Source organism: Lytechinus variegatus, chromosome 1 (genome assembly GCF_018143015.1).
Source record: "Lytechinus variegatus isolate NC3 chromosome 1, Lvar_3.0, whole genome shotgun sequence".
Taxonomy (NCBI): Eukaryota; Metazoa; Echinodermata; class Echinoidea; order Temnopleuroida; family Toxopneustidae; genus Lytechinus; species Lytechinus variegatus.
This window is the reverse complement of record NC_054740.1, coordinates 57,494,624-57,521,564: the sequence shown is the minus strand read 5'-3', so window position 1 is coordinate 57,521,564 and position 26,941 is coordinate 57,494,624. Positions and strand designations below refer to the sequence as shown.

The following is a 26,941-nucleotide window of genomic DNA, read 5'->3' as shown; positions in this document are numbered from 1 at the left end:
TCAATAGAACATGTAGAAACATGACACTTTAGTATAACTTTGACAGTTGAAAAAACAATCCAACAATGATATTTTTCATCATATTTGAATAAGATTAATAAATGAAACCTTAAATGGGGTTTATAGGAAAATAATCAAAACCTAATTCTGTGATCGTTATTAGTAAATGTTCAGTGATTTTATCAAACAAACTGAACTATTTTTTTACTTTGAATATATATAGTGACACAAAGTAGTTTTAAATCAAGGGTCTCATTGCCCCACTTTAATGGGTCAAAGAAGGCCACCTGACAACAATGTTTAAAGCTCATTAATATGCAAATGGGATTGATTAGTTCTCATATTTATATTGGATATTATAGGTCTGCTGTAGACCTAATATTAGACATCTAACAGGGTAGTGGAATAGGAATAGAGTCATGGGTTCGAATCCCAGCCATGGGGTAGTTTTCTTCGGCAAGAAATTTATCCACATTGTGCTGCACTCAACCCAGAATGGTAGCCGTGCTAAAGCCGCGGTAGTAATAATAGCAGGGCCCGCTGGGAGAACAGTTCTCGGAACTGAAGTGGCTACCCTGGGTAAATATGCCGTTATTATTATTATTATTATTTGTATCTAATCAAATTTATACGGGTATGCATTAAAAAGATATGAATGGAATTATGAAAAGGGTGACCTTATCCCATTCTCCCTGTACTTTCTAAGTTATGACGACATTTCAAAAACTTAACCTTGGTTAATATTTCGATATTGATCCCCCTAATAAGTTCATTGACCCTAAATGTCCTTTGACCTTGATCATGTGGCCTTAAACTCAGGTAGCCTGTTCAGTAATACTGGAATACCCTTATAGGTCCTTATACTTTTTGTCTCACCTGCATAGCAGAGTGAGAATATAGGTGCCGCTTTTCCTTAACCTTCGATTAAGTTTTTGAAATGACATCATAACTTTGAAAGTGTATGGACCTATAAGGTTATTCAAGTATTACTGAACATCCTGCTTGGCTTTCGGGTCACATTACCATGGTCAAAGGTCATTTAGGGTCAATGAACTTAGACCAAGTTGGTGGAATCAACATCAAAATCTTAACCAAAGGTTAAGTTTTTGAATTGTCATAAGTTTCATGACCTAGTTCATGAAACTTGGACATAACATTAATTAAGCATTACTGAACATCCTGCCGGAATTTCAAGTCACATGACCAAGGTCATATGTCATTTAGGGTCAATGAATTTTGGCCAAGTTGGGGGTCTGTTAAATTACCATAACTTTGAATGTTTACGGATCTGATTCATGAAACTTTGACATAAGAGTAATCAAGTATCACTAAATATCCTGGGGGAATATCAGGTCACATGACCAAGGTAGAAGGTCATTTAAGGTCAATTAACTCTCAAAACACAGTTTAACTTACAGCAATATTCATACGATATCATCATATGAATAATACTGAAAAGTTCCTTATTATCAAAGGAGAAATAAGATTGAATATGAAATTATATATATGTATATATATATATACAGCAAAAACTGGTGTTAACCGGTGTACATAGACGCCCACACCAGTTATTTTACACCGGTGTTAAATTGGTGGTGTTAGTTTTACACCTATAGGTGTTATGTTATTACAACACCTTTGGTTGTTACATTTACACTCTTTGGTGTTATGTTCAATCTTTAGGTTGTAATTTTAACACCTCAGGGTGTGGTCCTCTATTAACACCAATTGGTGTCAGTTTTAACACCACAGTTTTTACAGCGTATTTTTATTTCAGATCAATGCACAATACATATATCGAAACATGACAGGTGACGATGCCACAGTTTAATATTTCACAATACCCATTATAGAATCAAATTTTATCATCAGTTTAAGAAATCAAATTCAAATCCACTTTATTCATATCCATTAAATATGATACAATAATACAATATAAATGCTATAATTATTTCCGTAATTCCCGTGACTCAAAAGAGCAACGATTCTTCTCTCTATAGTTATACGTTATCACTCATCGATGATGTGACGAGGTAAAACATGTTTAGACATTTCGGTAATATATAGGAAAATTAATTCCTGCCAATTCATTTTGCTAAATGACTCAATATAGACAAAATGTGGTATTTTCAAGGAGAAGCTATTTGATTGTGGTTTAGTTGACACATTTAATCCGGGCAAGCGATTGTCAGTATTTGGTTGGCCAAGTTCGAAAGGTGAGGTTCCGGAGGATGTGTATTGGCAAGGGCAAGTTGTCCCTTGCTCATATCCCATGCATCAAGAAAATGAAACTCTGGATAAGATTTGAGGATACGTCTCAGAGCTTCTTCGTTGTCTCGTGCGTAGTGATCATTTAAGTACTGTGTTCTAGCACCGTAATTATTCTGGGTATTTCCACCTTTAAAAATGACAATTGCCTGTGGGTTTCTGTTGAGTAGCCTCCTTGCAGCTTTGGCGATGGCCGTTATCCGCTGCTCATAAAAGGATTTGTACAGCGGTTGGAAGTGGGACCAAAGACAGATGACAACAATGGCCTTCTCGTTCGACCTTATGCTATCAAGTTCTTTGGTGACGAATTGAAGCCTTTCCAATTTATGCCATTGAAAGTTTCGAATTGGAATATGATGAAAATTGTAAACTAAGTGTATGTCGTGTTGAGCAATGTGGGTTTCATCCCTGTCAACCCAATGGCCTTCTCTGTGAGATCCGACTAAAAAATGAGTCATTTTAGTATATACCTGTCTGATTGTCGAATCGCCAAAGAAGTAGAAATGTTTTCCAGTCATACACTTAACGCACCAATCTTTGTCCAGGAAGATCGGACTGACTCTGCAAAGTGGAGGGAACCATCGACGATTCTGATAAAATCCCGCCACCCACGGTATGTCTTGAAAGCGGTCACGCTGCTGGCCACATGATGGTAGACGCGCAATTCGTTCTTTAAGCAAAGTATCCGATTGGCTGGTCACCGTCACGTGGCTAGGGAGACCCGTGATGGGAGCAAAAAGTCTATGAAGAGAAAAGGATAAAAGAATGAGAGTGAATTCTCAGAGAATTAGCTTAATTGTCATGTCGCAAACAGATATTTCACCAAATTTAATGAACACAAACCTGACATTTTCTCCTCCCTGCTCACGCTAACAATACATGTATTGTACATTGTATGTACATGTCTGGCCTCTAACTGTTACTCTAGTAACTGTCGGAGAAAGACAACTTGTCAGTGCTGACAACTTTCATGGTTGAAAATATTTTTGGATATTGTATAAAATCTGCGAAAATTAGAACATCGCTTGTTTGATCGCTTCGCTCCAATGTATTGATATCCCCGTACGCACTATTCTTCCCCTCAACATAATAATTTATGCTCAATATTTTTTTTATTCATTATGCCATTGCTATCAACTCCCAACACCTTCCATGCCCAGAAATTACCGAAGCACGACAGACGTCCTCTTGCTAAATCCTTGGTCCTCTATCTTTTTGTTGAACCGCCATTCCTGTACTTTAAACTGGGTCCAATCTTCGCAAGAAAGCATATCCGATTTAGGTCGCTGACAGAACCATGTTAATCCCACACTAGGATCAGATAAGTTACACTTGGAAATCTGTATAGGCGAATATGGGATTAAGGAAAGGATGATGATGATTAGTAGTGGTGGCAACCGCGTAGCCAGGATTTAATTTTGGAGGGACGGTAAGTGCACGCAGAGCCTGCCAACAGTCTTTGCTGCCAACACTTAAAGAGCGCGCAAAGCACGCTACCTGGGGGGGGGGGGGGTGCAGGGAGGGGGAGTTCACCCCTCCCGCACAAATACGACTACTTAATTGCGACTTCTTAGTTGTGCCAACTCTCGCATTAAGTCGTACAACATTGAACAACACTCACACGATGATCGCCCAACCGATGGTACGATCTGATGCGACTGAATCGGTCGTATTTAATCGCGTTTGAATGGACAACAACACCTGAATGGAGGTCGAGTGGTCTATATAAAGACCCTTTCTTAATTGACATACGACCAGTTTACGACCGTCTGCAACAATTTTTCTTGTTGTTGCACGATCGAGATCTTGGTGTCTTGCGAGCACTCGCAGTCGTTGTACACGATATCACGAACTCGAAGTGGTCTTGACTGGTTGCATCTGAACTTTGAACATGTTCAAAGTCTAAACGCGATCAAATACGATCGATTCACTCGCATCACCAGGTCATACCATCGGTCGGGCGGTCATCGTGTGAGTGTTGTTCAACATTGTACGACTTGATGCGAGAGGTGACACAACTAAGAAGTCGCTTTGTAGTAGTCGACTGGATGCCGTACAACACTTGCAAATGTGATAGCGACCTACAGAGACCAACCAGTCTCACGACTTGGTGCGATAATATATATAGGCTATAAGAATGTTGCAAGACCGATCGCAACTACCGTTGCATTCGCATGTATGCGACCGTTCCTTGGTGTTACACAATAGGGGTTAAGAAAAAGAGATGGCAGAAAATATAAGAAAAAATGTAACATATACTGCACGAAATTAAAAGGGCAAGATAAGTTTATATTTTTGTCTTTTAAAACATAAATCAAACTTTTCCGAAATCAAACCTAGAGAAAATAGGGTAAAGGGCATTCCTCCCTCAACAAATAAGCCCGTAAATATACTGAATTCGGGTTTAAATCAAACTCTCCTAAGGTTGTGGTTTGATTAATGATAGCTATAAATTTGTAAGGGTGCAGGTTTAATTTATTAGCCCATTCAAACAACAGGATAGGTATACGCGTTCCTAGCTCATTGCAGATTGGCTGACAGCCCATTGGAAGCGCCAAGCTATGACTGCTACATGTATATTACATTTAGGCCAAAATAGAATAACATACTAAAAGTCCTCATATAATCCGTGGAAGCTTAAAAGTGCCACCGAGATGTTGAGATAATTATCTCATCATGTTGACATCTTGTAGAAGAGATGATGAGATGACAAGATCCCGGATCTCATCATGTTGACATCTTGTAGAAGAGATGATGAGATGACAAGATCCCGGATCTCATGTTGACATCTTTTAGAAGAGATGATGAGATGACAAGATCCCGGATCTCATCATGTTGACATCTTGTAGAAGAGATGATGAGATGACAAGATCCCGGATCTCATCATGTCAACATCTTTTAGAAGAGATGATGAGATGACAAGATCCCGGATCTCATCATGTTGACATCTTGTAGAAGAGATGATGAGATGACAAGATCCCGGATCTCATCATGTCAACATCTTTTAGAAGAGATGATGAGATGACAAGATCCCGGATCTCATCATGTCAACATCTTTTAGAAGAGATGATGAGATGACAAGATCCCGGATCTCATCATGTCAACATCTTTTAGAAGAGATGATGAGATGACAAGATCTTGGATCTCATCATGTCAACATCTTTTAGAAGAGATGATGAGATGACAAGATCCCGGAACTCATCATGTCAACATCTTTTAGAAGAGATGATGAGATGACAAGATCTTGGATCTCGTCATGTCTACATCTTTAAGAAGAGATGTTGAGATGACAAGATCCCGGGATCTCGTCATGTCGTCATCTTTTAGTAGAGATGATGAGATGACAAGATCTCGGATCTCGTCATGTCGACATCTTGTAGAAGAGATGATTAGATGACATGATCATGGATCGAAGATCTTGTCATCTGACCATTTCTTCTGAAAGATGTCGACATGACGAGATAAGAGATCTTGTCATCTCATCATCTCTACTAAAAGATGACGACATGACGAGATCCCGGGATCTTGTCATCTCAACATCTCTTCTAAAAGATGTCAATATGATGAGATCCGAGATCTTGTCATCTCATCATCTCTTCTAACAGATGTTGACATGATGAGATCCGGGATCTTGTCATCTCAACATCTCTTCTAAAAGATATCAACATGATGAGATCCGGGATCTTGTCATCTCATCATCTCGTCCAAAAGATGTTGACATGATGAGATCCGGGATCTTGTCATCTCATCATCTCTTCTACAAGATGTCAACATGATGAGATCCGGGATCTTGTCATCTCATCATCTCTTCTTAAAGATGTTGACATGATGAGATCCAGGATCTTGTCATCTCACCATCTCTTCTTAAAGATGTCGACATGATGAGATCTGGGATCTCGTCATCTTATCCTTTGCTATCAAGATGTCGACTTCCCGAGATAATTATCTCAACATCTCGGTGGCACTTTTAAGCTTCCATACTCATATCATCCGTGGAGGTTTTCTTTAATCCAAGATGGCGTCCAGAATGGCCGCAATTTACAGAAAATAGACATAACTCATTCATTTATTCACACTAGACATCAAATTTGAGTGCATATTTCATAGTTTAAAGAGGTAAAACAATTTTAATGACATAGGTTAGGAAATAAGCAGACCAGGCTACCTAAAATTCCAAGATGGCGTCCAAAATGGCTGCCAAACCCTAAAAATCCACTATTCATCTATTTCTTTATTTAATGTCTTTAATTTTGTTGCTATTCAATGGTTTTCATGGTCAAGTAATAAATTGGGGAAAGTAACTAGGACAGTAGTGGTCAAGTATGTCCGAAAATCCAAGATGGCCTCCAAAAATGGAGTCTAAATTGACTTTTTTTTTTTACTTACGAATGGACATAGTTCTTTCAATATCTACCTGAGATATATGATTTTGGTGTCTAAACCATGGTTTCAAAAGTCAAATAATACATATGGACAAGTTGAAATGAAATTCAGTGGTCAGGTATGTCTGAAAATCCAAGATGAATTACGAAAATGGAGTCTAAATTGACCGTTGTTACTGAAAAATTTACATACTTCATTTAAAAAAAACATGTGAGAGATATATTGTGGTGTTTTAACAATGTTTTAAAGGGTCGAATAATATATTAGCACAAGTAAAAAGGACATTGAATTTCAGAGGTTCAGTATGTCTAAAAATCGAAGACGGCTTCTAAAAATGGAATCTAAAATGGTCGCTGTTACATACAAATTGACATTGGTCATTTAATATCTCCATGGGAGATAATGTTTTGGTGTCTAAACCATGATTTGAAGGGTCAAATAAAAACATTTGCACAAGTAAAGGAAGTCAATAGTCCAGTATGTCCAAAAATCCAAGATGGCTTCCAAAATTTGAGTCTACATTGACCGCTGTATTTGATATCTGCCTGTAAGGTATGATTTGGTTTTTAAACCCATGGTGTAAAGAGCCAAATGAAACATTGGGACAACTTACAAGGACAGTCAGTGGTCCAGTATGTCCAAACATCCAAGAAGGCTTCCAAAAAGGGAGTCTAAAAATGGCTGATGTTTCTTACAAAATAACATATCCGCCTGAGAGATAATATTTGGGTGTCTATACTATAGTTTCAAGCGTCAAATAATAATTTTGGACAGCTTATGATGATATGCAATTATCCATTTTCCTTCATAATCCAAGATGGCTTCCATGGCGTTTAACTCTCATCGCTTGAAAATAGCTTGAAAATAGTCATACTTACTATTCACCTGTGAGAAATAATTTTGTTTCGGCACTATAGTTTGAAATGTCAAACATATGTTTAGGACAAGTCGATCGCAAGAATGCTAAGTTTTCAATTGTAATGTGCAATTTGGTTCCCAAATTGAGCAAAAATGCATGCTGCTCTAAAATCCAAAATCCTTTAGTTTTTACTTTTCCCAAATGTATTAAAGCGTAGACACCACAATTATTCCTCATATGAGGATATTGTATGAATAATGATCTTTTTTTCAAATGATTAATGGACAACTGCATTATCATTGTTAACAATCCCAAAATATCATTTGACCCTTCAAACCATGGTTTAGACACCAAAATCATATATATCAGGCAGAAATTCAATCAACTATGTCAATTTGTAGGTCTCGGGAATCATGGAAATCATTTTATTATTATTTGTTTTGGCATGGTCTAGACACCAAAATCATATATATCAAAATCATATATATCATAGCATTCAATTAACTATGTCAATTTGTAGGTCTCGGAAATCATTTTATATTACACTGTATTATTTGTTTTGGCGTCACCTGTGCCTAGGAGGCAAAAGGCAAACTGAATCACTATGATTAACAAGTCTCTCCTCCAGATAATATAACTGATTTATACTCCATTTTGGGAAATTATCTTGGATTTCTAAACATACTGGACCACTGGCATATGGCCTAGACACCAAAAACACATTTTCTTAGGTGTGTATTAAACAAACTGCCGATTTTTGAATAATAGTAACCAATCATTTCTACCCAACCTTTTGAAGCCATCTTGCAGTTTTGGGCATAATTGACCATTGTCTATTCTTTTAACTAGTCCAGATTGTTATAATCCTGAAATATGAGTGAATTACCGAATGGTCAACAGGAACATGGCCGCATTCAACGTTCTCCTCAATATGCTTCCCGCCTAGCCCCTTGCTGAATTTACCGAGGTAGGTCTCGCGAGGCTGAAGTGTGTCCCTCAGGTTTTGTAGTTCGAACACTGCTTCGCTGGGTAAAGCCAACGTGACATTGATGCGGACATTCCCGGACCACTTAAGAGTAAAGAAGGCACTGTACTTTCCATTCCCAAGGTCAATGACCTCACCATCTGACCCAGAGCTTGCGGTGAATGAACTGTTTTGGGTGAAGATCTTGGCACGGAACAAATCTCCACCGTAAGTCTTTGACTCGTTGTAACCGTTCCGGGCCTCTATCAACAGTTCAAGTTGGTCGCATACTGCGTATATTTCCTTGGGATTGACTATGGTGAATCGGGAGAAGGAAGCATTGGTCGTATCCATTGATGTAACCCATTGCCTGGGCGTAGCTGGGGGATAAGAGAAATGGGGAAAATGTCTCCTTTTTTGATTGGGACATAAAGGGTGGTGTCGCAAGGTTTCATTTCCTACAGACCACGTATTGAACTGGTTAGAGATTGCCATCTGTAAATAAAACAACCACGTTAATCAATAAGAGATAATATTACCGAAACAATGAGAAAAGTTCATCATGAACGTAAAAAAAAAATAACTCTTGACAGTTTTTTCCGCCATAAATATTATGGTGGCATAAGATGATGATAATATTACGTCCAAATTGACACGAATTCAGATTGGTGCCATCATAATTAGAATAAAATAGCAAGAAACATAGAAATGAATTCTTAATAATGATCAGAATCGTTACATGAATATTTGTAATTAATCTCTAGATTACGTGATGTTACAAAAAGTAACAATTTGACATTACACGGATTTACAAATTTTGTTTTCATTCAATTGACTTTTAAAAGACTAAAGATGTTCGATTACTTTTCTAATCCGCATGGAAGTCCATCTGGTTCATAAACATGATAAAAAGTATCATTTTTCTTTTTTCTTCCAGCCTTTGATATCATTTCCATGATATCAATTGATTGAAGTTCATGTTAGTCCATTATTAATAATGCAAATATTATGAAGTTAATGGATTTCTTTAAGTAAAAAGAAGTAGAAGCCGAAGAAGGTAGCATTTCCAATGGTAAATTACCAATTCGTCTATTGCCGACCCGTCCACTCATCACATGGTCTACCTTCATTTAGTCTAATGCAATTTCGTCCATCAACATTTTCGTCTAACAATCAGTTTGTTATGAACATTTCGTCTTATAGCAAGTTGGTCTATAAATATCCATTACATTTTCATTCATTCCTCCCAATTAACACTTAGATCAATTAGACCAAATGGTATATGGACTAAATAGCAATTGGACCATGTGGATAGTGGACTAACTGAAAGTAGACCAAATGATAGTAGACTAGTTGGTAATTGTACAAATTGGCATTAGACCAATTGAAAATAAAACCTTTTCTATTCGGTCGTTAGGCGTTGATTTGATCTAGATTTTATCACGATTAAAACGCCTTAAAGGAGAATGAAACCTTTGGAACAAGATAGCTTGTGTTGAAACAGAAAAATCAAAGAAACAGATCAACGAAAGTTTGAGAAAAATAGGACAAATAATGAGAAAGTTATATTATATTGCGATGACTAATGCTATGGAGATCCTCAAATTGGCAATGCGATAGAGATGTGTGATGTGGTATGTCACTTGTGAACAACTCTTCCCATTACTTTAGTATATATTTCACTATGATTGCCTCTTTTATCACATCAGTATTCTTTCTATAGGGAGGGCATGTAATACAGATTTTTAAAGAATACATCATGGATAAAGAGTTTGTATTACAACAAGAAAAAGCAGAAAGAGACATTTTAAGGGCATTTCATAGTCCATCAAAGGAAAAGTTATTCACATGTAACATCACACATCCTTGTCGCATTGCCAATTGGAGGATCTCCGTATATATCATTATTGATCGCAATATTCAAATGCTCATAACTTTCTCATTATTTGTCCGATTTTTCTCAAACTTTCTTTGTGCTTACTCTTTGATTTTTTTTGTTTCAACACATCAGGCCTACTTATTCCAACGGTTTCATTCCCCTCTAATATCTAGTCGACTGGTGATGAGTTTTTGATCACATTGTTTTCACACCGTCATTCCACAAACAGCAGTGAACAGTTTTTGATTCTGTATTAGTTTTTACAGTGTTGATACAGAATACATCACAGAATAAAAATACATTCCTCGTTATGTTTCATCATGGACCCTAGGTAGGGTCCATGGTTTCATCGTGTGGCGACTGTGTGTTCTGCCTGACATGGGTCGCTATAGGATTTCAAGGGATACACCGGGCTGAAAATATTTATATATGAATAGAGTAAAATTTGCACAGTAAAATGCTGAAAATCCAAATCTGATAACAAATAGTGAAGTTATAAAAATGTTTAAATTTAGCAATGTATTGTGAAAACAGTTCTCTGCACGTCGTCATGACCCGGCGTCATGAATATTCATAAGGTGGGCTGATGATGTCACATTCCCACTTTCCCTTTTCTTCTATCATTACATGAAATCATATTTGTTTCATTATTTCATACCTGTTTGAATGACACGTCTCCCTTATAATAAGATGAGTTGCAGCTATGAATATCTAATGCACTAGTTCAGTTGTCAATCCATTTCTTAGTTGTTGGAGGAAAAAAGATGAATAAACCTAATTTCTTTTAACAAAATACAAAAGAACAAGTGGGAATATGATATCATCAGTTTGCTCATGGAATATCCATGAATACATGCCTCAAACTGTTTCACCGGAAGAGTGGAAATCTTCAAAACGCCATAACTTTGTTATTCCTTGTTCGATTTTGATCAGATTTTCAATGTTTTAATTGTCTGATTGTTTTATCTCATATACTTGCAATGCTGATGAATGAAAAAACCGGTACACTGGGGGGAGCGGAGCGACGGTCTGCCAGGGGAAAGGTATATGCCAGGCAAGGCCGTCGGATTTACAGGATATTCTATTAATTTTTTTGTAACTGCGAATGTGACTAAAGCTACCTGTATTTGGCCCAAAGTCCAGCCTCAATTTTGTTTTTATCAAAATGGGAGAAATATAATCATATCAAATGCTTGCCTATATTGGTATTCGAACCTCTGCATTTAAATTGGAGAATTCAAATACCGATTCAAATCATTTAATGTTACGATCATTTATCTTCGCGATATAGCCATGAACGTTTAGGCCATTTGTCAATGTATTTCATAATTTGTCACTTGAATATATTTTCCGCTCAATATAATTTAAAAGAGTCACTAGAATTTAGCTAAACAACATGCACATTTATTAATTCGCAAGCATACCGTTTTTCCGCATATAGGTTCATTATATCTGCAAAACATTCTTCAAGTGAATCACATACTTTTCCTTATAATATTTGAAAGAATGTTATGTAATGTGTTGCAATTTTTACCTACAATAAAGGCACCGGTTGATGCTGTGGAACCACCCTTCCAAATCCGCCATGCATGGCATACAGGGGATCGCCCATGAAATTGAATAAAGTTGAAATTCTGTATGAAAGGGCGGATCCATGACTTTCGAGAGGCATATTTTTGTGTTTACTGGAATGTGTTATGCGTAAGCGACTGCATGCGACCTTCTTACTTTTTTTTGGGGGGGGGGGGCTATCACATTTTTCCTTCAAGAAATGACCGCGATTTTGTAGTGAAAATGATTTTTTTTAAGTTGTCAATTTTTTTCCTTACAAATGCCCCCTCCCCATGAAAGAATAATGGATCTGCAAGTGGAAATGGGGGATTCATTTATAAATGCATAGCTCGTATAATGTGAACCTCCCTAATGAAAGAGAGGAGAGAGAAATACACACACACATTTAAAAAATAATTACTTCTATTTTTATTTTTTATTCTTTTTGTTCACACATGCACATCCTCACTTACACAATAGTTGCTATTTGCCTACAAAAACTTATTGGTAACAGATAACATGAACAAAATAACAAATAGAATAAAGACAAAATTAAACAAGAATTAAAACAAAATATAAAACAAACAAGTGGAGCGCCTGGCAGTCTCGCCTGCATTCGCGGCGATTCTATACAGCAGCAGTGTTGGCTTTAAAAACGAGTGTAGAATAATCATTCATAAAAAACACCATTCATATGATGATAAAATACTATGTTCAAAGACCCTAAATGACATTTGACCCTGATCGCGTGACCAACGAAATCAGTCATACTTGATTACCCTTGTGTCAACATTTCATGAACTTGATCCATAAACTTTCAGTTATGATGGCAATTCAACAAAATTCATTGAACTTGGTCATGGTGACCTGAAACTCACACAGGATGCCCAGTGATGTTTAATTACTCTTATGTCCAAGCTTCATGAACTTTCAGAATAATGATATAGAGAAAAAACTTAACCTTGGTTAAGATTCTCCCAATATAATCTAAGTTCAATGACCTTAAATGACTTTTGACATTGGTCGTGTGACCCGAAACTCACAAAGGATGTTCAGTGTGGCTTGATTAGGTTTCGCGAACCAGATCCATACTTTTTCAAAGTTATGATGGAAATCAATATATACCCCCAACATTGCCAAAGTTCATTGACCCTAAATTACCTTTGACCTTGTTCGTGTGACCTGAAACTCAGGTAGAATTTTAAGTAATACTTGATTGCCCGTGTATCCAAGTTTTATGAACTAGCTCTATATATACTTTCATCAGTTATGATGACATTTCAAAAACTTAATCATCGGTTGAGATTTTGATTCCAATATGGTCTAAGTTCTTTGACCTTCAATGACATTTGACCTTGGTCGTGTTACCTAAAACTCCTAAAGGATGTTTAGTATACAAATGATGCATGGCCCGGGTTAGAGTGGGTCAGTAGGATCTGTGTGCACAAGGTAACTTTGGCATGGTTTAGACCATAATGCCAAAGTTACCGCGTGCACACCGTTCCAATGACCCACGAAAGAAACCCATGCATCATCTGTTTAGAATGGAAAAAATATTGAATAAACCGGACGCATGATTTTTTTTACCGGCCGCATGATTTATTTACCGGATCCATGAAAATTCCAAAATGTATTGCAAACTCTTTGATAACCCTGGACAACATAGATATGACCTTTTTGGGCGATAGCTTGTTCACAGTGGATATCGTTTTGATTATCGGGATATCGTTCATGCAGCCCAGTAAAAATTTTAATTGCATAGCTCTCAACCAATCAGATTGCAGGGATTTTCTCATCCATTCTATAATAATACTTGATAACCATAATTTGACGCCGCCGCCGTCGTCGGAAAAGCGGCGCATAAATTATTATAGTCTCGCTCTGCTATGCAGGCGAGGCAAAAACGGGACGACAAAAAGGAGATAAACATAAATAGAAACATGACAGTTGCTGTCGTAAGAGAATTAACTAAATTGTCAAGACATATCAAATTAAACTGTGATCCCCGTTGCATTAAAGTCACCATTTATTACTTCGCCAACCAATGGCAATTACCATGGCGACGATGGTAATCAGCCAATCAAAATCAAGGATTCCATGCATGCAGTTTACCATTTTATGGCAAGGCCACTGAAACGGCAACCTTCATCCAACGAGACAGTGGTCTGGGAGGGTAAATTAGTTTCGAAGCCCGGGAAGTTCTTTGTGTAGAGTATGCTCATTACTACAGTGTTCTAATAACAAATTTACTTATTGAGTCATGCATGGTGTCAATGGTACAGGGAAGCGATATAAGCTAATTAGACGAGGAGTGGACTTTTCATAATATTATGCTTTCTCAAGTTGCTGTATTTAATGATTATTATTTTTTGTTTGGAAATAATAGATGTTGTACGTCAATCAACGTGTACAAAAAGTTCTTCTTTCTCCGCTTATATCAACAGCAGGATGCTGCATAAAGAATGTCCATCATCAGTTAGAGAGGAAAGAGATGTAATACGCCTATTTAAACGCGTAGAATATAACATTTATGAAAGCAATCATTTTGAATTATGTAAATAACAACAACAGCACTACAGTGCGTATCAAAAAAAGTTTACACTTTGAAAAAGCCCTGGGAATTCAAAAATATACATTTGGTTAAATTTTTCACATCTAATCTTAGGTTTGGGTCTCATCTATCCAATGAAAGTAAAAATTTTGACAGAATTTTACACTTGAGTGAGCACTGTCCATTTTTGTAAAGCTCGCAGAAATATGTTTGCGCAGAAATGCTCGTTTTCACGCTGTGTCAAGGGGAAAAGGCGAAATCAAACTTACCCTCCAAAACATTTCTCATACATTTCCCTTGCACTTTTAGTCCATTGAAATATAACGGATACATTCAAGCATTTTGTAACAATTTTGCCACACAAATTGAAATTTCAACATTTAGTAAACACAACATTTACCCTTTTTTTGTGCAAGCTGGATCTGAGAACATAACTAAATCTGAACAAATGCTTATATCAGACATCTCCAGCATTTTTCACTGAGCTTTTATCATTTAAAGTGGGTTTACGTTTCATTTTTCATTTAATACTTGTTTCTCCACACTATTCCCAAGCTTGACAATGATTAACATAATTAAAATCAAGCCCAAGCCATTTCATGTAAATCACAGCTCAGTGTTAATCAAATATCGTCTCGATGGCCTCGGTGTGTGGGGGAGTGGGGTGGGGTGCAATGCCCACTTCGAAGTGTTTTGGGCATGGAAACAAGTTTTGAAAGGTAAAACATTTCTTCAAATCAATTTTACTTGCTAAAATCCACGTTTTCTTCATGATTAAGGTCTACTTTTATTTGCATAACTATTTTAAAGTTCTGCGCAAATCATTTTTCACTACATTTTCAAAAGCAAGTGGTGCTCACTCAAGCGGAAATATTTTTCAACAGTTATAATTATCGTCATTTGCTTATATGGATCTGTACCAATGTTAAAATGTGGAAAAATCATCAGGATATTACAAAGGTAAAATTTTACATGATTTTTTCTAGGTGTAAACTTTTTTTTGATACGCACTGTATATTGGCTGTCTAAATTCGAATAACCTTTTTTTGAAGAAGCATTTATACTCACTTTGTACATTCAGCATACTGAAAATTGGAGGATTACTCTGGGACTGAAAAAAATGAATCCATCCTCAAACCTCTTATAAAAGAATTTTCACCAGACTTACCGTTCCATTAGGCCGAGGTTTGATTTCTCTTAGACGATCCAGTATCCTAAATTCTTGGTTTCCCCAGAACCACTCGTACCCAATGATTCCAATAATTGCAGAGAGAAATAAGAAGCAGTATTGAGTATATCGCTTCATCTCAGAATACCTAAACATGATTGTGAATAAACAGAAAAATGCGTTTACTTTAAGAATCAACTAAGACATGTAAGACGAATTTACATGAAATCGTCTCTGTGGTTTTCGGCACAGTGAGTTAGCATAAGAAAAAACAAAAATGGCAGAGATTCGAGAAATCTGGAAAGGCTGTTTTATTATTATTTTGTGAGCTAGCATTTTGCCATTGGCACTGTCAATAACACATGTCTACTTATATAAAAAAAAGTTCAATTTTTCCAGCAATTATATGCTTTCCTCTATTATTATGAAGATTTTTCAGGTATATAGCATTACACGTAGATCATCAGACAATAATGACTTGTTTTCAACTTAACAAGTCGAATCTAAAAATACCATCCCGTTTCTCGCAACATGTAATTTGATATCAGATATAATTTCAGAAAATCACACATTTAACCTTCTGTTAGTTGAAATATAATGGAAATGGTCAAATATACTTATGGATTATAACGTGGGGTCTCGAAAAGCACCCTATATAGTATTATCTATATTCTGAGAATGCACCCCTTGACAAGTATTGGAAGCAAAATGATACTATTGGCAAGTATTCCCTGAATTGAACCCCTAAACAAAAAGAGCTATATTTCAATTGTTAAAGGACAATGAAACCTTTGTATTAAGGTAGGTGAAAATAGAAAAAAATCAAAGAAACAGATCAACAAAAATTTGAGAAAAATTAGACAAATAATGAGAAAGTTATGAGCATTTGAATATTGCAATCACTAATGCTATGGAGACCCTCATATTGGCAATGCGACAAAGATGTGATGTCACTTGTGAACAACTCTCCCATTTACTTGAGTGTATATTTCACTTAAACTGCCTCTTTTATCACATCTATCAGTAGATTGTGTATTCTTTCTACAGATTTTTAAAGAATACACCATGGATAAAAAGCTTGTATCACAATAAGAAAACAAAAAGAGACTATTTAGTAGTATTTAGTAGTCCATCAAAGGGAAAGTTGTTCACATCTGACATCACACGTCCTTGTCGCATTGCCAATGGGAGGATCTCCATAGCATTAGTGATTGCAATAATCAAATGCTCATAACTTTCTCATTATTTGCCCGATTTTCCTCAAACTGTCTTTGCTCTTATTCTTTTATTTTTCTGTTTCGACACAGGCCTACTTGTTCCAAAGGTTTTATCCCCCTTTAAGCCATGGATCGGACGTCACGGTCGGTTTTACCTTTACCTATATCATGGGTTTAGTACAGCCCCAACTCCCACATCTCGCGCAAATCGGACTCTAAACACGTAGTGATGACTCTTGGGGAAAAAGTACATTCTTTATAAAACATTTTAGTCTTAATTTTTTATACCTTCGCAAATTTGACGCTAAACATGTAGCTTTCCTATCGAAAATAGACGACTTTTTTCATCATTTTAGTGTTTTCAACTATACAAATAATGTTGAAGATGACAACAAAATGAAATTAGAATTACAATCAAATAAAGAATCAAGAAGAAGTGTCAACCTGGGTAGAAGTAGCGATCATAAGAACAATGAAAAAAATATCAGAACTATCAGAACCAGTAAATATACAGAGAGGTGTTAGACAGGGCTGTGTATTATCTCCATCCATTTTCAACGCCTACACATACTTCATCTTCAAAGATTTAGATAATTTATGACAGGTTTAGAGGTAGGCGGGATTGGAGTAAATAACCTTCGCTAATTATCAGATGACACAGTCATTTTGGTTGAAAGCAAAGAAGATCTACAGTCCTTAAAGATGAAAGTGAAAAAAATGGCCTGAAAATAAACATCAAGAAGACAAACAAGATGGTTATCTCAAGAAAAACGGAAATACCGAAAGCAGATATTGTGATAGAGGGAAAGATGGTGGAACATGTCAACAGTTTTAAATACCTGGGTCAGCAAATAACAGAGATGGAAAATGTGGAAAAGAAATTAGATCTGCCTTGCAAAGATCACTTTCTCAAAACTTTGCAAACTTCTCACCAACCGGAATATAAGCAGGGATTAGCAGTAACCATGGTAACACACGATTGCTCCTCATCATATGCTATGTGTGGTCCATCTTAGTACGGCAGTGAGACATGGACAAGGAGAGAAAATCAAACGATGATGTCCTGAAACTAATGGATCTCACACGGAAAGAACTATTAATATCAATAAAAGAACACAAACTCTCATAATATGGCCATACTAGAAGATAATTATGAAGAAAATCATGGAGGGAAATTTTGAACACAAAAGAGGAAGGGGACGTAAAAGAAAAAGCTGGCTTCGAAATATGGAAGATATGACAGGCAGAAAGATAAACGAATGCTGCAAGATAGCACTGGATAGAGACAGATGGAAAACCATGACATCCAACCTCTTCAAAGAGAAGGAACAGCGGTAAGAAGGTAAGGCATTATATGACATATAAAATATTTTGATTTTCTCTGAATTGTCATGTGAAACAAAGTTCTGAATCCTCCCTGAACATGAGGTATTGTCATTGTTTTAATATTTTTATGGTTCAGTAAAGTTGGCCCCCAATGTAAAATCCGAAAAAAACTTGATATATTGTGTAATTTAAAGTCAAATAGAAACAAGATAAATAATGAGCGAAGTACATCATCATCTTTCTCATTTGCATGTTATATCGACTTGTGCATACAGCATGAAATAAGCGAAACTTGTCATTGTCATTATGACAACCAATTCTGATGAAATCTTCAGCATAATGCTTGATTGAGTATTCTGTGTTGATCCAGATCAACCATTTTTGGGGGTGGACTTGACTTTTAAATATACAGAAAGAGAACGCTCTAGATACATTTTCAACCGGTTAAGTTTTTCTTCTATTTTCTGGTATGTTCAATATCTGTCTCAATTACTGTAGTCTATTCTGAAATCCCCTCATTGTCTTTCTCATAAAACATAAAGGAACCAAGAGAAATAATAACGTAGTACGAATAATTATAGCATATCAGTATTAGAGCAAATCAATGTCGCGAGTGTCGTGGCGGGATCCATAGAGGGTTCCATACCCGGGGGGGGGGGGCACTTCCATTCACGAGTGGATTACTATGCGCGACCATGAGATTCCAAAAAGCACCCTAAACACGTATTTTCCATATTCTGAAAATGAACCCCTTAACAAGTATTGCCGTGCAAAACCCTACCCTTAACAAATATTGGAAACAAAACGATATTGGAAATTTTTTCCCTGATTTGTACCCAAACAAAAACAAGTACTATACAGCGATATTTCAAACACGGACGTCGGTCTTACCTTTACCTACGTCTTCGGTACAGCCCAACTCGCGCTAATCGTATACTCTAAAAACACAGTGTTGACTCCTGGGGCAAAAAGTACATCCTTTACAAAACATTTTAGTCTTGATTGTTTATACCCTCGCAAATTTGACCGTAAATACGTAAATTTCCTAGCGAAATATATACCCCTTTTTCATTATTTTAGTGTTTTTGACACCCTTATTACGTTACGTACGTAACGTTCCCTATCTTGAAAAAGACATCCTTTTTATGTTTTTTTTTGGTCGCGCATGGTATCCACATGTCAAGGTAAGTGGCCCACGGGGGTTCCATAACATTTCTTCCGGCGACAATTGCTCGGGTGCAAAGTCCACACATTGATGGAATGACCAACTTGAATGAATGAATGAAAGTACATTTATTTCCAACGATAATTGGAAAACATTAATACATTTTCAAGAACTTGAAAACAAACGACGGAGGCAGCAACTCGGAAAGCAGTTTGTGATGAGTGCACCGTGATATAGACAATAAATACATAACACATGAAATAAAACTTTCTAAAGTTGCAATACAAAACAAGTGGAAAACAAAGCAGGGGAAAAAACAAAAACAACAACAAAACACATTCACACAAAAACTTCAACCTTGGATTTCGTAAACCTAACACAGAACCCCGTTGTAATCCTGTCCCTAAGCCTAGGCCTATATCTTAGACGAAATAAAACTCGGAGCAATTGTCGCCCCATAGATCTGTATGGAGATCTCTCTCTCTTTAAACGTGCATCCGGCAGGCCGTGTATATTACTACAGTGCGTATCAAAAAAGGGACAGATTTGAAGTCTATAAAATTTGTGTTTCAAATTACGATCTCTATATTTTGGTGTCAATAGGTGCTCTGATGTCTTATCCTTCAAATGCCATTAAAATAATTTAGTTTCGTTCATGCTTGAGCGAACACGGAATGTTTTTGTCTGGGGTCAAAAAGGAGACTTGCGCCAAAATGGCATAAAATTATAAGTATAATGGTCGGACTTCTTGCTAATCAGCAGACTTCCTCTTAACCTTTTAATTATCTTTGCCATAATTTTCGAATTATCCGGTCAAAATTCATTTCCAAATCTACTAATTTGAATATTTTTGTTGTTGTTCCTTTTTAATATTTTCTCTTTTAGCTTTGAATATTCCTTCTTTAGGCGAGAACTTTTTTTTTAAATCCATTTTTTTTCAAATCCGTTCAATGTGTGCTACAAAGGTAATGGTGCCTTTGAACAGTGGCGTACTGATGGGTGGGGGCTCGGGGGGGGGGGGGGGCTCCCCCAAAAAAATTAAAAAAAAAAGTCATGACCAAGAAAAATAAGTGGAAAGAAAAATAACAGAAAACATAGAAAATGAAATATGATATCATTTTCTGAATATTATGTCAAAGTCACTAAATTTGATATTTTGGTAAAAAAGTGGAAATTTTCGCTAGCTCGCTTCACAACTTTTTAATACATTTTACCCAATCTGCCATATCTTGCTCCTTCAAAATTGACTCAATACACAATTGCCATTGAAAGACATGAATCCTTTCCCGTTTGTCCTGTCAAGAACATAATCAAACTTGGTCCAGGAATCAATAACCCCTTGAAGTATGTATTCATGTCTTTTAAATGTAACATAACATAATTTGTTTCACGTAATAAAAGGATTTGAATAATTAAAAATTCTCCCAATTGATAATGCAAATCTTCTTACTTGGGTTGACAAACAGACTTCTTATCTTACTTATGAAGGAAAATTCAAAGGTAAAAGAAGTTTAAATGAATAACAAAATAATTCAGGTAAATAAATAAATTTGTAAATGAAACATTGACAGCATAATTTGTAAATTATGGCAAAGATAATAAAAATATTAAGAGAAAGTCTGCTGATTAGCCAAAAGTCTAATCATCAAATTTCTCATTTCTGCCATTTTGGCGCAAGCCTCTTTTTGAACCCCCGACGAAAACGTCCCGTGTTCGCTCAAGCATGAACAAAATTTATTTTTTTAAATGGCATTTGAAAGATAAGATCTAAGAGCATCTATTTACATCAAAATATAGATATAATATTTTGAAACAAATTTTTCATAGACTTTTCAAAACTGTCCCGTTTTATTATACGCACTGTAGTACTATACCAAGAAGTTACTGACTCGCAACGCCCATCACGCACTGGACACATCAATTTTAGGGAGCGAGTTACTTTATATACTATAGCAGCGGGTTACAGTTTAAGACAGTAATATTCATCTATAAGGTCAGTCATCATGACTGAATATTATACCTAGACGTAAAATTTTTCCTTGTTAATTGGTTATATACCAGCATGGCATTTATTTCCAGCAAAATGCTGTCCTGCCGAGTTCCTACGGGAGTTATAATAAACAGAAAATAATGATAATAATAACAATAATAATAATAATGATGATGATAATAATAAAAATAATAGTAATGATAACCATAATATAAATAATAATAATAATACATGAGATTTGTATAGCGCACTTTCCATATTGATTTCATGCTCAATGCGTCAGAGCAGAACAACAAGAAAAGCTTTTTACTTAATTATAATACATGTCTGAACAATAAAATTAATGTCTATCAAAAAAAAGCACTCAACAGAAACAGAATAATAACAATACCTTGGTCGAGTGCAGCACAGTGTGGATAAATCAGGGTAATATCAAGTATCACTGTTATACGTAAAGAGATTCATCTGATTGGTAGAACTCAAATGGAACACATTTTCATCTTTCCACAATCAATTTTGATTTTAGCTTGTGAGCTAGCTCGCTTTGGCCTACTCATTTTGCAGGCTCCTTCAGACTAGTGCTAGTCGTAGATGGGGTAGCATCGGTAACGCCAGAATAATTTTGTAGCGCGGCAGTCCGTAAGAATGGGAATGTTCGTACTAGAAAGTTTGTATTGTCCAGCGTCTCGGTTCATGATACACGTACCGAGAGTTTTTACCTGACTGCCAAGGAAGCACGGATGCCTGTGGGCAAGCAACCAGGGGACCGACGGCTTAAGGTCCTCTCCGAGGGACCTGGTAATGAGGATAAATGCCTTACCAAAGGGCACTAGCCCACGACATAATTGGGAATCCGAAACATGGAATGTGCCTGGTTCTGGATGTAAATGGCAACCCTGGTCCATCTCGGGTATTTATTGTCATCTCTCGCTAGGATTTCGCTCTTATTTCAGTTTATCGCGTGGTTCCTTTGGGGCTACGTGATCACTGATAGCTGACATCGAAACCGTTGACTCGGCCGCGGCCTCCTTCTTCCTCGATCTTGTGAAGTGGGTTTTGCTCAGAGGCTCTGCTTCTTGTTTGTGTTAAGACTTTTTACTCGCTCCAAAGAGAAACATGAGTCTAAACTTCAGCATTTGATTAATCGATATCATCGTCAAAAGAAGGATGATATTGATCTGACCGGATCGCAACTCAAGAAATGGGTCATCAATGTGTCTAAATACAAACTCTCTTCAGCAGAAACATTTCTACTTGCCAAGGGCTTAAATTTCGCGGTTGCCCCTAACAAGATCGCTGTTGAGGAGTGTATTGTTGCAACAGAGCAGGCAACTAAAGAAGTGAATAATCAACTAGCCAGCCTCTTATGGGATTATGTTGTAGGCATTCTTTAAGAATGCCAAGCCCCCTCAGTCGAACACCATCAAGGAGGAGAGGCAAGCTTTGAAGGGCTTAAATTGCAAACAACAAGGGCATACTACCTGCCTAAAGTGGAGAGCCACTGTACATTTGGGCACGGGGACTACAAATCGAAGGTTATTGCATTACTTAGTGATCAGAAAACATCGGACGCTACCTCTACGTACAAAAGAAAACTAATGTTTGTTTGTTGTTTTTTTTTCACGGAGGAAAATATTCCCTGCTTGCACTCCCAAGACATTGCTTCGATTCACATCACCTCCAGATCTCTCGCAGACATTGTAGCCCGTTGGTGGTAAGTCAGACCATCATGTCCAAAAATCTTAAGAGTTTGCAGAGGAAATCACCAATCTGACTTTGGATAAGGATAAACTGTTAGTTTCCTTCGATGAAGTGAGTCTGTTCACTAACACTACATAACACATGAAATAAAACTTTCTAAAGTTGCAATACAAAACAAGTGGAAAACAAAGCAGGGGAAAAAACAAAAACAACAACAAAACACATTCACACAAAAACTTCAACACTGGATTTCGTATAAACCTAACACTAAACCCCGTTGTAATCCTGTCCCTAAGCCTTGGCCTATATCTTAGACGAAATAAAACTCGGAGCAATTGTCGCCCCATAGATCTGTATGGAGATCTCTCTCTCTTTAAACGTGCATCCGGCAGGCCGTGTATATTACTACAGTGCGTATCAAAAAAGGGACAGATTTGAAGTCTATAAAATTTGTGTTTCAAATTACGATCTCTATATTTTGGTGTCAATAGGTGCTCTGATGTCTTATCCTTCAAATGCCATTAAAATAATTTAGTTTCGTTCATGCTTGAGCGAACACGGAATGTTTTTGTCTGGGGTCAAAAAGGAGACTTGCGCCAAAATGGCATAAAATTATAAGTATAATGGTCGGACTTCTTGCTAATCAGCAGACTTCCTCTTAACCTTTTAATTATCTTTGCCATAATTTTCGAATTATCCGGTCAAAATTCATTTCCAAATCTACTAATTTGAATATTTTTGTTGTTGTTCCTTTTTAATATTTTCTCTTTTAGCTTTGAATATTCCTTCTTTAGGCGAGAACTTTTTTTTTAAATCCATTTTTTTTCAAATCCGTTCAATGTGTGCTACAAAGGTAATGGTGCCTTTGAACAGTGGCGTACTGATGGGTGGGGGCTCGGGGGGGCTCCCCCCAAAAAAATTTAAAAAAAAAAGTCATGACCAAGAAAAATAAGTGGAAAGAAAAATAACAGAAAACATAGAAAATGAAATATGATATCATTTTCTGAATATTATGTCAAAGTCACTAAATTTGATATTTTGGTAAAAAAGTGGAAATTTTCGCTAGCTCGCTTCACAACTTTTTAATACATTTTACCCAATCTGCCATATCTTGCTCCTTCAAAATTGACTCAATACACAATTGCCATTGAAAGACATGAATCCTTTCCCGTTTGTCCTGTCAAGAACATAATCAAACTTGGTCCAGGAATCAATAACCCCTTGAAGTATGTATTCATGTCTTTTAAATGTAACATAACATAATTTGTTTCACGTAATAAAAGGATTTGAATAATTAAAAATTCTCCCAATTGATAATGCAAATCTTCTTACTTGGGTTGACAAAAAGACTTCTTATCTTACTTATGAAGGAAAATTCAAAGGTAAAAGAAGTTTAAATGAATAACAAAATAATTCAGGTAAATAAATAAATTTGTAAATGAAACATTGACAGCATAATTTGTAAATTATGGCAAAGATAATAAAAATATTAAGAGAAAGTCTGCTGATTAGCCAAAAGTCTAATCATCAAATTTCTCATTTCTGCCATTTTGGCGCAAGCCTCTTTTTGAACCCCCGACGAAAACGTCCCGTGTTCGCTCAAGCATGAACAAAATTTATTTTTTTAAATGGCATTTGAAAGATAAGATCTAAGAGCATCTATTTACATCAAAATATAGATATAATATTTTGAAACAAATTTTTCATAGACTTTTCAAAACTGTCCCGTTTTATTATACGCACTGTAGTACTATACCAAGAAGTTACTGACTCGCAACGCCCATCACGCACTGGACACATCAATTTTAGGGAGCGAGTTACTTTATATACTATAGCAGCGGGTTACAGTTTAAGACAGTAATATTCATCTATAAGGTCAGTCATCATGACTGAATATTATACCTAGACGTAAAATTTTTCCTTGTTAATTGGTTATATACCAGCATGGCATTTATTTCCAGCAAAATGCTGTCCTGCCGAGTTCCTACGGGAGTTATAATAAACAGAAAATAATGATAATAATAACAATAATAATAATAATGATGATGATAATAATAAAAATAATAGTAATGATAACCATAATATAAATAATAATAATAATACATGAGATTTGTATAGCGCACTTTCCATATTGATTTCATGCTCAATGCGTCAGAGCAGAACAACAAGAAAAGCTTTTTACTTAATTATAATACATGTCTGAACAATAAAATTAATGTCTATAAAAAAAAAAACACTCAACAGAAACAGAATAATAACAATACCTTGGTCGAGTGCAGCACAGTGTGGATAAATCAGGGTAATATCAAGTATCACTGTTATACGTAAAGAGATTCATCTGATTGGTAGAACTCAAATGGAACACATTTTCATCTTTCCACAATCAATTTTGATTTTAGCTTGTGAGCTAGCTCGCTTTGGCCTACTCATTTTGCAGGCTCCTTCAGACTAGTGCTAGTCGTAGATGGGGTAGCATCGGTAACGCCAGAATAATTTTGTAGCGCGGCAGTCCGTAAGAATGGGAATGTTCGTACTAGAAAGTTTGTATTGTCCAGCGTCTCGGTTCATGATACACGTACCGAGAGTTTTTACCTGACTGCCAAGGAAGCACGGATGCCTGTGGGCAAGCAACCAGGGGACCGACGGCTTAAGGTCCTCTCCGAGGGACCTGGTAATGAGGATAAATGCCTTACCAAAGGCACTAGCCCACGACATAATTGGGAATCCGAAACATGGAATGTGCCTGGTTCTGGATGTAAATGGCAACCCTGGTCCATCTCGGGTATTTATTGTCATCTCTCGCTAGGATTTCGCTCTTATTTCAGTTTATCGCGTGGTTCCTTTGGGGCTACGTGATCACTGATAGCTGACATCGAAACCGTTGACTCGGCCGCGGCCTCCTTCTTCCTCGATCTTGTGAAGTGGGTTTTGCTCAGAGGCTCTGCTTCTTGTTTGTGTTAAGACTTTTTACTCGCTCCAAAGAGAAACATGAGTCTAAACTTCAGCATTTGATTAATCGATATCATCGTCAAAAGAAGGATGATATTGATCTGACCGGATCGCAACTCAAGAAATGGGTCATCAATGTGTCTAAATACAAACTCTCTTCAGCAGAAACATTTCTACTTGCCAAGGGCTTAAATTTCGCGGTTGCCCCTAACAAGATCGCTGTTGAGGAGTGTATTGTTGCAACAGAGCAGGCAACTAAAGAAGTGAATAATCAACTAGCCAGCCTCTTATGGGATTATGTTGTAGGCATTCTTTAAGAATGCCAAGCCCCCTCAGTCGAACACCATCAAGGAGGAGAGGCAAGCTTTGAAGGGCTTAAATTGCAAACAACAAGGGCATACTACCTGCCTAAAGTGGAGAGCCACTGTACATTTGGGCACGGGGACTACAAATCGAAGGTTATTGCATTACTTAGTGATCAGAAAACATCGGACGCTACCTCTACGTACAAAAGAAAACTAATGTTTGTTTGTTGTTTTTTTTTCACGGAGGAAAATATTCCCTGCTTGCACTCCCAAGACATTGCTTCGATTCACATCACCTCCAGATCTCTCGCAGACATTGTAGCCCGTTGGTGGTAAGTCAGACCATCATGTCCAAAAATCTTAAGAGTTTGCAGAGGAAATCACCAATCTGACTTTGGATAAGGATAAACTGTTAGTTTCCTTCGATGAAGTGAGTCTGTTCACTAACACTCCATAACACATGAAATAAAACTTTCTAAAGTTGCAATACAAAACAAGGGAAAACAAAGCAGGGGAAAAAACAAAAACAACAACAAAACACATTCACACAAAAACTTCAACACTGGATTTCGTATAAACCTAACACTAAACCCCGTTGTAATCCTGTCCCTAAGCCTTGGCCTATATCTTAGACGAAATAAAACTCGGAGCAATTGTCGCCCATA

General features: G+C 36.7%; 1 protein-coding gene across 1 annotated transcript in view; it reads right to left on the bottom strand.

Annotated features, from left to right (window-relative positions):
• Positions 1-1,731: 1,731 nt before the first annotated feature.
• Positions 1,732-26,941, bottom strand: part of LOC121417961 (NXPE family member 3-like) — a 41,185-nt gene continuing 15,975 nt past the window's right edge. Inside the window, exons 2-5 of the mRNA XM_041611673.1 lie at positions 15,624-15,771; positions 8,397-8,969; positions 3,436-3,608; positions 1,732-3,009 (exon numbers count right to left, since the gene is read on the bottom strand). Of these exons, the coding sequence (XP_041467607.1) occupies positions 2,169-3,009; positions 3,436-3,608; positions 8,397-8,969; positions 15,624-15,771 (1,735 nt within the window). The 3' untranslated portion in view covers positions 1,732-2,168. The remainder of the gene's footprint in view (positions 3,010-3,435; positions 3,609-8,396; positions 8,970-15,623; positions 15,772-26,941) is intronic.